Source organism: Myotis brandtii, unplaced genomic scaffold (assembly GCF_000412655.1).
Source record: "Myotis brandtii unplaced genomic scaffold, ASM41265v1 scaffold486, whole genome shotgun sequence".
Lineage (NCBI taxonomy): Eukaryota > Metazoa > Chordata > Mammalia > Chiroptera > Vespertilionidae > Myotis > Myotis brandtii.
The window spans coordinates 1049896-1062761 of record NW_005368569.1 but is presented as its reverse complement, the minus strand read 5'-3'; the positions used below and the strand labels follow the sequence as shown (position 1 = coordinate 1062761).

Sequence of the window (12866 nt, the reverse complement as noted above, 5' to 3'; positions counted from 1 at the left end):
ACTGGCCACCCTCTCCATGTTTCTGGGGATTTGGACATTGTGGGTTGTAGATGTCCTCAGAAGGGGCTGGGCTAGGAGTTAGGATGGCCTTTGCCACCTTCAAGGGGCCCATGGATCCAGACTGCAAGCCATAGCTTATCAATCAGAAGAGCTGGGACTATTTGTCTTTGTCATCCTGAGCCTTTTGTAAAGTGTCATCTGAGCACTCTAGCCACAGCTCAGCTGTTCTGGGCCCCCAATAAAGGGCCCATTTCCAGCCCTGAAGGGGGAGAGGGAGAGCGAGTTAGAGCAAGGCTAGGGAGTCTCTGGGCCTGAGCCTCCTTACAGTCTGAAGAAGAGGTGGCCCTGCACCCCACCCCACTCTCCCTGGCTTGACTCCAGCCTACACTTTCATTGGCAACAAGCAAGACCACAAAGCCCAGCTGACCCCAGAATCAGAAGCTTCAGGTCACCATGGCCTTGACCTGGTCTCCGTTTAGATGCCTTGGTACAGTGCTGGTCATTCAGCACGCCCTCCATAAATAGTTCTCGAATGAATGGGAGAATAGCAAGTGCTGGCATTCGTGCAACAAACATGGAGCTCCTGATCACAGTGGGACCCCCTTCAGCTGAGGGTTCAAGACACCAGTCTGAAATAACCCCCATCCATCCTGCTCCCCTCCCCGGATGATGAGGGAACCATACCTCTCCAGGCAACCTCTGCCTTTTGGAAATCTTATAGATGAGCCACAGGGGCAGGGGCAGGGGCAGGGGCAGTGCACTGGATTGGGGACCTGGGTTTCAGAATGAAGCTGGACTGGGGAGAGCCAGTGGGAGTTTAGGGCTCTGCTGCCCCCCGCTGGACCAATCAGGAAACACGCTCTATTTTGCAGGAGGCACAGAGCATCCACACTCTCCCCTTTCTCCTCCCTGAAGCCGGGATCCCTATGTTCGGCGTTCCCAGCCTCACAAATAGGTTCTGCATCCCCCAGGTATCCAAGGTCTCCCACCCAGAACATCCCACCCATTTCTGAAAGTCCTTTGCCAACAAGAATTGTCCTGGGAACACTGGGTCAATTTCTGACCACTAAGACCACTTAGATATTAGCGAGGGAAATGGGCTCCGGAGGAGGGGTCTTTTAAAGACTCCTATGAACATAGGAGGAAAAGTAAATGTAAGGATTGACAAAACCAAAGAAAATAGAAAATGATAGAAACTTAATTATAACAACATTTGATACATCAAGCCAAAGATTGGTTATTTGCAAAAACTAATAAAATTTGATAATCCAATAGAAAATTCACTTACATATATAGATACAGGTAGATATAGTGAGAGAGCTATAACAAGAAACCCATAGGCCGTGTTTTGGGCCAATTCACTGGTGGTGGGAGGTAGATGACTCATGCTGGAGGGCAGTAGATGACACATGCTGGAGGGCAGAGGAGGGTGGGGTGGGAAAGGGCATAAACAAATGTTGATTTCCTTCTGTGGACTCCACTTGGCTTTGTGGGTGGCATGAGTGCTGCTATGTTCTGGGCCTGTGCACACTCACAGCAGTTGGACAGTGGAAGGTGGCTAAGATGTTTGCTGACTGGCTCATGGGCTGACTGAACCAACTCTAGGGGTAGGTGATCCCAGGTGGGAAAAAAGTACTGACTATTTACCAGGCTGGGGCCCTTCCGGAGGGAACCAGGATTGGGACAGAGCCTGTGCCAGTGTTAAGCTGTATAATTAGGCAGCGTGATAAACCACGTGCCAGTTATGGGCCCAGGAAACTTACAATGTCCCTTGCCTGGAATTTCCCCAACTCCTACTCAGGCTTCATGACTGAGTAAAGGTCTCCTCGACTGGGAAGCTTTCTCTAGCTAACTTCCTTCCCCCTCGCTGAGCGAGAGCGGGTGCCATCCTGCCCTTGGGGCATTCTTTTTTTTTTTTAATATATTTTATTAATTTTTTTCAGAGAGGAAGGGAGAGAGATAGAGAGTCAGAAACATCGATGAGAGAGAGAGAGAAACATCGATCAGCTGCCTCCTGCACATCCCCTACTGGGGATGTGCCCACAACCCAGGTACATGCCCTTGACCGGAATCGAACCTGGGACCTTTCAGTCCGCAGGCTGACGCTCTATCCACTGAGCCAAACCGGTTTTGGCGGGGCATTCTTTTATGAAAGCACTTATCCCACTGCATTTAAAATTTTTTCTTTTCTTTTTTTAAAAATATTTTTTTAATTGACTTCAGAGAGGAAGGAAGAGAGAGCTAGAAACATCCATGATGAGAGAGAATCACAGATCGGCTGCCTCCTGCAAGTCCTCCACTGGGGATCGAGCCCACAACCCGGGCATGTGCCCTTGACTGGAATCGAACCTGGGACCCTTCAGTTCGTAGGCCGATGCTCTATCCACTGAGCCAAACCAGCTAGGGCTAATTTTTCTTTTCTTTTAAATTTTCATCATGGCAAATTTCTAACATAAACAAAAGCAGCATAATAGGATAATATAGCCCATGTACCCATCACCCAGTTTCAACAATTACCAACCCATGAACAATTCTGTTTCTTCTATATCACCTCCACTATCCCCCCTACTTTGGATTATTTTGAAGCAAATTCCAGACTTCCTATCATTTTATCAGTGAATACTTCATTATGTTTCTCTGAAAGATGAGTCCTATAAAAAAAGAAAAAGAAAAGAAAGCATAACCATAACACCATGATCACCACTAAAAAAATTTCACAATTCTTCCTTAGTGTCATCAAATATCCAATGTTTATATCTCTCTGATCATCCCACTATGTTTTGATGGTTTTCTTGACTGTCTCTCCCACTGGGCCTGATCAGGGACCCGGCTGCCTGTGTGAGTGCCTCAGTCCTTGTCTATCACTGTTCATGGGGCTGAGAGACCTGTGTGCACACACCCAGCTGACGACAGTCACTGCTCCGTAGGTGAGTAAAGACCCTGAGTGCCTGAGTGGGAGGAGGCCTCGCCCTAGAATATGAAGAACTGTCCTTAGCACGTGTGCTGACCAGGCTCATCGCAACTCAGCCGGGCACCTTTCTAAAATATACACGCAGTCCCTGCTCCCCACCACTGTCTTTTCGGCCAGAATCTCCAAGGATGGGGCCAATGCACAAGAATTTGGGGAACATGCCTCAGGTATATGCATATTTGATGTATTGCCCTTTCTAACACCTAGTGGCCCCCACCAGAATGTTGTCACACATGGGCGCCAGATACCTTCACTCTGCACCACTCTGAGAAGAGAAAGCCCTTGGGTGGGCCACCAGGCCCAGCAGCCTCTTGCAGAGAAAGCTCAGTGTCCAAGGAGGCCTTGACACCAGGTTGGCTTTGTGACAGAGTCACCAAAATAGCCAGCGGAGAAACAGGGACCGGACCTTTGCTGGATTATTCGGGGACCACCTCCTCAGAGAGGCTTTCCCGGAGCCCCCAGCCTCCTCCCCCACCCCCAGCAGCGGTGGGACCCCCTGAGCTCCTAGGACTGTTACCCTGAGCCAAACACAAGTGAGTCCAATGCTAACCTGATCCTAGACCAGACATCAGTGGAAGAAACTGCCACAGGGCCACCCTCTGTGGAGCATCTCTTCCGCATGCAGCCCATACCCCAACACCAATTGTTGGTGTTGGCACCAGGCCAAGGGGCCCCAGATGACAACCTATGATTTCCACCTGCTGCTAAGGGAACTTCCTCAGGCCTTTGCCTGGTCAGAACAGCCTGTGTGAACCTGGGCCACAAACAGCCCCTTCCTCCTCCTCCCGCTGCCTTGGGCCAGCCCATTTTGTACACTGAGGCCTTGAAGCTGATTCAGATTGCATCCCTCTCCCTGAAGGGCAAGTGTGTGAGGGGCGGCAGGGGTCCTGTGTGTCCCACCATCTCCACAAAAGGGCAGTCCTCACCACAGCCTCGTGCTGCTGAGCCCAGACGTGGGCAGAGCCTAACCATGTAGGGAGGAAGGGAGCAACCATTAGCGCTAATGAGGCAGGCGGCTTGAAAGCTTTTTACTTTGAAGCTGCTCGCCCACCCAGGGAACAGACCGTTCTGCTTCCTTGGCTTCCAGGAACCCCAGGCAGAAAGGGGTTTGGGGACAGGAGAAGGGGTGGGGGTCTTGAAAAGGCCTGGAGGGAGAAGAAGGAGAGAGGAAGAGCCAGGGATGGAAGCAGGAGGGGCTGGTGTTGGCTAGGTGGGTTTCTCTCTTCCACGCCCCCCCCCAAAAAAAACCCCCAGGACGCTAGGTCTGCACCCACCTCTGCCTCACTCTGGCCACTGGCCCATCACCCCCTTCAATGCCCTTGACCCAAGTTCCTGGAAGCAAAGCAAACAACATGCCCTACAGTGTCTGATTGAGCATCTCCGGGCCCACAAATTAAATTAAGCTCTCAGGGCTGCCTGCCTTGTTACTGCTAATGGCTCCAGCCTGCCCCCAACGGGTCCCTGTCCTGTCAAAATTCGGGGGCCCTGGGCACCCTATCTTGTTCCCAAACTTTAATTGGCTCCTGGAGACCTCACACACAATTGGAGGTGGTCACCCTCTTACAGAGCACCCAAAAACTCAGGTTTCAGGGAGAGAGGCTTAAACTGTACGTCCCCTCTTCTGGGGAAGGCCCCTCATATCCTGGCTTCAGGGAATAGTCACGTGTGGGCCCTTCATTAGACTCTGCTATATAAGCGGAGGGCACAAGGTGGCCAGGAATGCTCGGGCAAGGATCCAGCAAGCAGAAGTAAGTCTCAGGCTGGGCAGAGATTCCTATTCTCTGGGGCCTCTCTTGGGGGTAGGGCACCCAGAGGGTGCATCCAGGGATGAGGACGGACTAAGTTTGTTGGGTCTTCCTGCCGAGCCAGGCCATGCTGACTGCAATACTGAGCTGTGCCCTGCTGCTGGCACTGCCTGCCATGGAGGGGGCCCAGATGAGCTTGGCACCCCTGGAGGGCATCAGAAGGCCTGACGAGGCCCTGTTCTCAGAGCTGTCAGGTCAGTGTGGGCAGGGGTGGGTCTGGGTGGGGCCTGGATACCCTCTGGCCACAAACTATTCAGTCTGGTAGGAGCCCTCCTTCTCTCTTCCCAACCCCAGGCCTGGGAAGTGGGCGTTCTATGCATGGCAGGGGGTGGGGGGACTTTGCTCTCACATCATCTGTCACAGATCTGGGCCTGAGGCGTGAGCTGAAGAGGACAGCTGTAGAACAGGCAGAAGAGGCTCTGCTGCAGGAGGCCAAGGACTTGGCAGAGGTAACTGACTGTTCAGGGCAAGGGGTGAGGCTACAGGCCTTGGGAGGGCACATTGGGCATGGTTCCCACTCTCCATTACCTGACACTCCCCGCCCGCCTTTACCTGGAGCAACCTTGCAGACCCCCATGCTCCACTGCCATCCCACTTGCATGGGGCAGTGAGGTCCCTGGACTTGCCTTCAGAGGCTCATGCTCTCGCATCCCTGCAGGCGCTAGATCCGGAAGAACGGGAGCCACGCTCCCTGCGTCGCTGTGTGCGGCTGCACGAGTCCTGTCTGGGACACCAAGTACCGTGCTGTGACCCATGTGCCACGTGCTACTGCCGGTTCTTCAACGCCTTCTGCTACTGCCGCAAGCTGGGTACTGCCATGAACCCCTGCAGCCGCACCTAACTGGTCAACGTCAGGGTCGGGGCTGTGATGGGGTGGGGGTGGGGGTGGGGGCGTGAATAAAGCTTGGGACCAACCCCAAGGCTGTGACATTATTTCGAACGTGGCCTTTGGAGCGGGTAGGTCATGGCAGGCCGCCAAGTCTAGAGACCTCATACCTACCCCAGGGCCTGTGTTACCCCATCATCTGAGTTACTTATACGCACACTCTTAGGGCACCAGGCGCCGTTGGGGAAGCAGAGGAGAGCCGCTCTTCAGCCCTCGAGAATCTTAGGGGAAGAGGGGCAGGGGGCATGGCGCGGGAGAGGGGCTGTGACTTCTGGCGAACAAGCATTAGGTTCCAGGACCTGCTTGCAGCTAACTCGATGTGAGACCCCCAGCGAAGGCCGCCCTTGCCATACCTGTTCCCCTCGGGGGAAGGCGGACTCCACAGTCTGGAATATTTCCAAGCATAAATAGCTCTCATCTTCACTCCGCACGCCCTCATAGCGCCAGATACACCAGACCGGGGAAAGCTCGGGGACCCGATTCAATTTCCACGGCACGGGCACCACCGCGCGGCCGGTCTTAGACACTCCAAGCGGCTCCAGCCGGGAGCCAGAAGCGCTCTTTCCCTCTGCGCGCAGGCGCCAGAGGGCCGTCCCAGCCCGCACCTGCGCAGTGCGTCCGCTAGAAGCCACCAGGAAGAAGGGCACCACTCAGAACCCCGCCTCGCGGTGGTCACGTGACCCTCTTTGCGTGTCACCTGATGCGCCTGACAGTACGCTGCGGGCGCCGAGTCAGCTGATCTTGGAGTTGCGCTGCTTGCCTGCGGGTCGGGCTTCTCCGGTCCCTCAGCAGCCATGTCGTACTTCCCGGAGCTATACTTCAATGTGGACAATGGCTACTTGGAGGGACTGGTGCGCGGCCTGAAGGCCGGGGTGCTCAGCCAGGCGGACTACCTCAACCTGGTGCAGTGCGAGACGCTCGAGGGTGAGCCGCGGCGGGCTGGGGTGCCCGGCCTTGAAAGGCCGGCGAGGAGGCTAGCGAGGGCCTGAGGGTTCCGAGTTCTGTGCGGGGAAGCCGATGGCAGGGGTTCTAGAAGCGCCTGAGAGGCTTCGTTCGGAATCGGGGGCTGATGGCGGGGTCGCTGGAAGGGGATCTACCTCCAGCTGCGGCTCGGCTCAGGCCTAAACGCAAACAAAGCTTTAAAACCTCAGTGGTTCGCCTCTGCTGGGGCCGTCTCTTCCCCGGTTATGGCCCCCATGTAGTTTGGAAGCGAGGGTCTCTAGGGAGTGAGTGGTTGGTCGGTGGGAGATGTGCCCATACAAGTCTTGTTACCCTGACGTAGCCAGAGTGAGCTGTCCCGTGGCAACGGAAAAGCCCCCCACTTCCCTTGTAACACGTACACCAGGGCTTTGGGGGATCATTGTGTCTTCTCCTTGTCCGAGGGGTGAACCTTCCTGGGGAATTGCTGAGGCTGCTTAGAGTTTCCCCCCATCGCGGAACCACTGGCTGAGCAGTCTTCTGAAGGCAGTGTTTGAGAGAGCAAGGTGTGGCCCTGCAAATCAGGGAAGTCCTTGGCCAATAAATGGATTTGGCCAATAAATCAAAAAACCTCAGCGAAAAGGATGCTTGTTGAGATAGGGTTTTCCTAGCACAAAAATTGTGAGAGAGTCCGAGTTCCCTTTTCCTTTCAGCCCACGCAGCTTCAACGTGGAATGGACCCCCGAGGCACAGTTGCATCAAATTTACTGAATGAGAGATGCCCCTGATTCCAGTCTTTGCCTCCTCTCCCTCCTCCCAGGTGGTAGTGAAGGACACAGTGGCTGGGATGTAATCCCCATCCCAGACCCCCAAGTTTACTGTTGAGCTAAGTCTCATGGTAGCTAGAAGGGGAAGATGACCCGATGATTCACCCTTTGAGAAAAATTTCAAATAAAATATGTATTGAGGTTAAAAGTGAGCTCAATGAAAACCCCCAGTTTTTGTTTATCTTGCAATAATGCAAAAACATACCTTTAATTTTTAAAACTTCCTGAAGTTAAAATACAATTGTGGACTTTGTGGTTTTAGCATAAGTGTACAAAAAAAGGTTGTTCACCTCCCTTATGGGAGTGGAAGTGAGGAAGGAGAGGAGAGCATTTAGGGTGCTGGGTTGTAGGAGCCTACCAGCAACCTAATTCTCCTCACTGTTGGAAAAGGAGAAACAGAGGGGCTCTCTCTGGGGCAGGGTCTGACACACAGCTGATACTTAATGTGAGTTTTGTGGACTGACTGGCACTGGAGGAAGATCTTTGCTTAGATCTGAAGGTGAACTCCATTGATTATTAATTGACATTTGGGAAACTTGTTTCTCTCAAGGCTTTCCTCATGCTGCTGACTCCTCCTTAACCCTACCCGTCCCCCAGCTTCTGAGGCCACAGGGTTCCCATCTTCCCAGCAAGACCCTACGCCATCCTCCACAAACATATTAGGCCATTCTTCCTATAATAGTGCTTGGGACATAGCCCCCTTGTGGACCACAATACAGACTTTTAGCATGACTTTCAGGGATTCCCTTGCTCTTTCACACATATTACTTACCTTCACACAAGCCATGCCCCCAGCTCTTGGTGCACATAGTGTGGTGGACTTCGGAGTTAGACAAATCTGAGTTTGAATCCCAGCTCTGCCGATGACTGGACTACCTTGGACAAGTTATTTAACCCCTCTGGACCTCGGGTTCTTCATCTAATATATTAACAGTACCTATCTCAGAAGGTTGTGAAATGTCAACAAACTATTATGTGTGCAATACTTAGCCCAGCACCAAGCACAGAGTAAGTGCTGGGTAAATGGGAGTTCTTGTTTTCAGTACAGTTTGCACCTGCCATCCCTCTGCATCCTTTTTTTTTTAAAAACAAAAATATATTTCCATAGATTTTTAGAGAGAGGGATAGAGAGATAGAGAACATCAATGAGAGAAACATTGATCAGCTGCCTCCTGCACGCCCCCTACTGGGGATTGAGCTCACAACCCGGGCATGTGCCCTGACCGAGAATCGGACTATGACCTTCTGGTTCATGGGCCAATGCTTAACCACTGAGCCACATCGACTGGGTTCTGCTTCCTTCTTGTCCCCATGAAGCCCTGTGACTCCCACCTTTTAAGGCCCAACCCCAGTAGCACCCCATCATAGAACTTCTCTGTGGCCTTGCTAGCCTAGAATGTTGTTCCCTCTACCCAATTACAGCTCCTGTTTGTGCTGCTTCCCTAGATGTTTCTTGAAATAGAGTTTGGGATTTTGGGGACCTTCTATGATGAGGACTTTCAGAGGCTGAGGATAACCAGAAGCAGGAAGAAGTGATCATAAACTCCAATTTGCCCTCTACAGAAAGGCCTCCTCTGCTTCTAAAGGTGACAGCAGAGGCCTGGCCTCCAGGTCTTTGTTGTGGATGTTTTTGCCTCCCTATCCCCAGGGGAAGGGGGAGGAAGATGGGAAGGGGACACCAAGGAAGCCTGTGGTGCCTAATGAGGTCTGTAGCAGTATCCCAAGGTGTTAATTAAATTCCACATATGAGTGAGATCATGTGATACTTGTCTTTCTCTGACTGGCTTATTTTGCTTAGCATAATACTCTCCAGGTCCCTTCATGCTGTCTCAAAGTCAAGTCTTTTAATATATAGGTTCTCTGTCTCTCTTAGTTTTTCTTTTATTTATTGAAGAAGCCTGGCTATTTAATTTGTAGATTTTCCCTCCATCTCAATTTTGCTGATTACCCCTGCTGTCTAGTTTAATAGGTTCTCCTGTCCCTTGTTTTTCCTGTAAATTGGTGGTTAGATACAGAGGCTTGATTATATTTAAAAAATTTTTTTAATGTAGCATTTTTTAACATGAACCAGGGAAAGCGCTTCTTTTTAAAAAAATATATATTTTATTTTTATTGATTTCAGAGAGGAAGGGAAAGGGAGAGATAGAAACATCAATGATGAGAGTGATTCATTGATTGGCTGCTTCCTGCATGCCGAGCCCGCAGCCCGGGCAAGTGCCTTTGACTGGAATCAAACCAGGGACCCGTCATTGTGCAGGCCGTCGCTCTGGCCACTGAGCCAAACCGGGCAGGGCAATATATTTGATTTTTATTATTTTATTTTTTTAAAAAATATATTTTATTGATTTTTTTACAGAGAGGAAGGGAGAGGGATAGAGAGTTAGAAACATCGATGAGAGAGAATCATCAATCAGCTGCCTCCTGCACACCTACTGGGGATGTGCCCGCAACCAAGGTACATGCCCTTGACCGGAATCGAACCTGGGACCCTTGAGTCTGCAGGCCGATGTTCTATCCACTGAGCCAAACCGGTCAGGGCAATATATTTGATTTTAAAAAGAATATTTAAGAAGAAATATTTGTACTTCCATTGGGAGGCACAAGATACCTAGTTGTTTCTCTTTTTGTGACATAAGGAATCATTGATATTTATCGCCTAGAATAATTATTTCAGTAGGGCTTGCAAAATGGTGATATTCTGTGTTTCCTTCTGCAATTGCTAGTTTGAATACCTTTATACCTGGAAACTTTCAGTAATCACCTACGTGGTTACTCTGAAATTCAGTCTAGTTAGGAGAGGCAGGATAAATGCTTGATTGTTTCTCATATTTACCAGCTTTCAAAATAATGAGTTTGTTTTCTAACATTCTCCAAAGATGCTTATGAGGTTTATTTGCTCTCCTTTTTGTTTTAGTATCATAACACAGTATGGATGTTAATATATTTGTTGTGGTGTTCAAATTGTCCCTTGGCCATGGGAGCTTATTCAATAGCCTGCCAAGTCCTTTGGATACAACTTTGTAGACCAAGCATGTCAAACTCGGGGCCTGCCAGCCGCGAGTTTGACATGCTTGTTGTACACTTTGAGGGTTTCCCTATTTCTGGATGACAATATGTTCTAATCTTATTTTGTACATTTCCTGAACCAGACCTAGAGTCATCATTTCTCTTAGGGGGCCTGGCTCTTTTTATTGAAAACTGATATTTAGAGACCACAATCTGAGTCCAGAGGGTTCTCACTGCTACTGGGTTGGTCATTATTTCTAGGATTTTTCTATGGATTAGCTCTTTTATTACTCAGAACTGTGGACATACAGAAAAGCATACAGCTTGCTGGATTATGCAGCCACAACTCAGGTGATGGTTCCAGATTTGGAGTGGAGGCACTGCCTGACACTTGGGCCAGTCAGGACATCTCCTTCCTGTTCTCAAGAAACATGACTAACATTCAGGAAGGGGAGAGCCCGTGAGTTAGTCAGTTGGGGAGCTTTGTTGAAGAGCTCCCACGTGTGATATGCTGGCTGTCTTTCAGAACACTTTATCCCTCTCTGTCCCGAGTCATTTGTTTTCTATTCATTGCACCACCTCCTTCTGCATTTCAACATTATTTCACAAGAGACAGTCTCATATGGGAAGAAGAAAGCGAGACTCCAAGCTGGGCTTGCCCAGTCACCGGTCACATGAAACTGCAGATGCAAATGTGGTTGGTGTCTTCCAGGAGTGGCAAGTCATTCAGTACCAATTATGGTGTGACTGGAAAGTTAGCCAGAGATCAGCTCTGGGAGCGTTGCAAAAGCTGTAGGAAGTGCTTTTCCCTGAGCGCAGCTGATGGGAGGGCAAAACCGTGGGACTTGGACTTGAGAATGTATTTGTAATTTTAAAAGCGGATTGGAGAGAGTCTTCTGATCAAGATGGCAGATGCAGGAGAGGAACATGACATTCTTTTCACTCTGAGCAGAAGGTCCTGGCAATAAACATCTGGAAACTTGTCCACTAAAAAAAGAAAAGTGATACATAAATGCGTATGTACAGAAGCCTATTTCAAAAGGAAATCAAACTTGCTAGTAAAATGTTTGAGGTTGCATTAAGAACTGATAATGCATATAAACTTTAGATGATTTTGTGGTTTGTTTCTGTGTAATACGGGAAGTTGTTGGTCATTGAATTCATTGAATTAGTCAAAATACTTCCGCAAAGATTTAATTTTAAATCACTTCTGATAGAGTAATTTTATTTTTATGTGATATGGCTTCATGTTCATATTTTACGTTACATGTTTTGTTTTTTTCTTTTCTAAAAAAATGTATAATTTTTCTGCAGTGGTCCATATATCTGTTTTCCTTATAATATGTGGTTATCTAAGTTAATATTTATGTACACCATACTTAATTTGTAAGTTTAAAGCAAATCTGGAAAAAATTAAATAGCAAATTAAAAAAAAAAAGAAAAGACAAGTGAATTGGAGGAAAGGGCCGCATTGGAGGTGGGGAGAACATTTTGCAGAGTCTTACAGTAATCTAGGCCAGAGATGATGGCAGTCTGTTCTCAGGCATTGGCAGGGAGCACTGTGGGGAAAGTTTAGGAAGAGGAATTGAGAGGACTGGAGGGTTAGATAAGGAGGCTGAGGAAGAATGAGTCAAGGCTGATACCCTCATCTCTGGCTTAGGCAGTTGTGTAGGTGGCAGAGTGAAATTTGGTGGAATGTAGAAGGAACAGGTTGGAGAAGGAGTGAGAAAATGGGATTGATGGATCTGTGTTTGAGTGGAGCTGTGGAGGCTTGGGAGACAGCTTGGGGAATCAAGGTAGAAGTGTGGCCATTGACCCCAAGAGAGAGTATAGAGTCAGAAGAGTAGAGGCCCAAGATGAGACCCTCCCCCAGGAAAGGCTTCAATTAAGCAAGGATGGGGTAATGACAGTCCCGCCAGAAGGCCAGAGGCAGCCCCTGAGAGGCGGGTAGCCACCGGAGAGGACCTGAAAAAGAAGGCCAGGCAGCCTTCCATTTGGTTTTGCCATTCAGAGGTCATTGGCGACTTTAATGAGAATAGCGGAGAGAGGGGCTAGAAGCTGACGACAGTGCATGGAGTGGATGGGCAGAGACATTGTATACACAGAGCAGAAATCACTGATGAGCTCAGCTCAGCCACTCACTGGCTTTGTGACCTTGGGCAAGTCATTTATCCTCAGCTGTACAACGGGAAAGTTAATGAGAGCTCTATGAGATATTGGTGAAGTGTAAGCACGGGTCCTGGGGCAGAGTGAGCAGTCACCATGGAGGTTCCCTCCTGTCACACCTCGGAAGCAGGCGCCGTGATGGGCCTGGAGTGGGTAATGCAAACATGTCACACAGGCCTTGCTTGGGGACAAGTGTGCCTGTGTAATGGGCAGATTGATGAACATCACACAGCATTGATGCCCAGCTGGTGTGGCTCAGTGGTTGCGCATTGACCCATGAACTAGGA

At 49.7% G+C, this 12866-nt stretch overlaps 2 protein-coding genes across 3 annotated transcripts in view; both read left to right on the top strand.

The window, feature by feature from the left end:
* The first annotated feature begins 2382 nt into the window (after positions 1–2382).
* AGRP (agouti related neuropeptide) lies at positions 2383–5878 on the top strand. Of its 2 annotated transcripts, none has more exons than XM_014547812.1 (4): positions 2383–3138; positions 4841–4970; positions 5140–5225; positions 5435–5878. In XM_014547812.1, the coding sequence occupies exons 1-4, from the start codon at positions 3100–3102 to the stop codon at positions 5615–5617; spliced, it is 438 nt and encodes a 145-aa protein (XP_014403298.1). In that variant the 5' UTR covers positions 2383–3099; the 3' UTR covers positions 5618–5878. The 2 variants fall into 2 exon arrangements, with proteins under 2 accessions (XP_014403298.1, XP_005876460.1); XM_005876398.2 differs by lacking the exon at positions 2383–3138 and adding an exon at positions 4178–4719 and having other exon boundaries at positions 5435–5875.
* Positions 5879–6368: 490 nt separating this feature from the next.
* Positions 6369–12866, top strand: part of ATP6V0D1 (ATPase, H+ transporting, lysosomal 38kDa, V0 subunit d1) — a 40343-nt gene continuing 33845 nt past the window's right edge. The window contains exon 1 of the mRNA XM_005876388.2: positions 6369–6586. Within this exon, the coding sequence (XP_005876450.1) occupies positions 6457–6586 (130 nt within the window). The 5' untranslated portion in view covers positions 6369–6456. The remainder of the gene's footprint in view (positions 6587–12866) is intronic.

Bases quoted from the DNA above. Each gene is read 5' to 3' on its own strand.
- AGRP (XM_014547812.1), top strand. From the start codon at position 3,100: ATGGGGCCAATGCACAAGAATTTGGGGAACATGCCTCAG. The intron at 4,971-5,139 runs GTCAGTGTGGGC...CATCTGTCACAG, and splicing joins CCTGTTCTCAGAGCTGTCAG to ATCTGGGCCTGAGGCGTGAG. The intron at 5,226-5,434 runs GTAACTGACTGT...GCATCCCTGCAG, and splicing joins AGGCCAAGGACTTGGCAGAG to GCGCTAGATCCGGAAGAACG.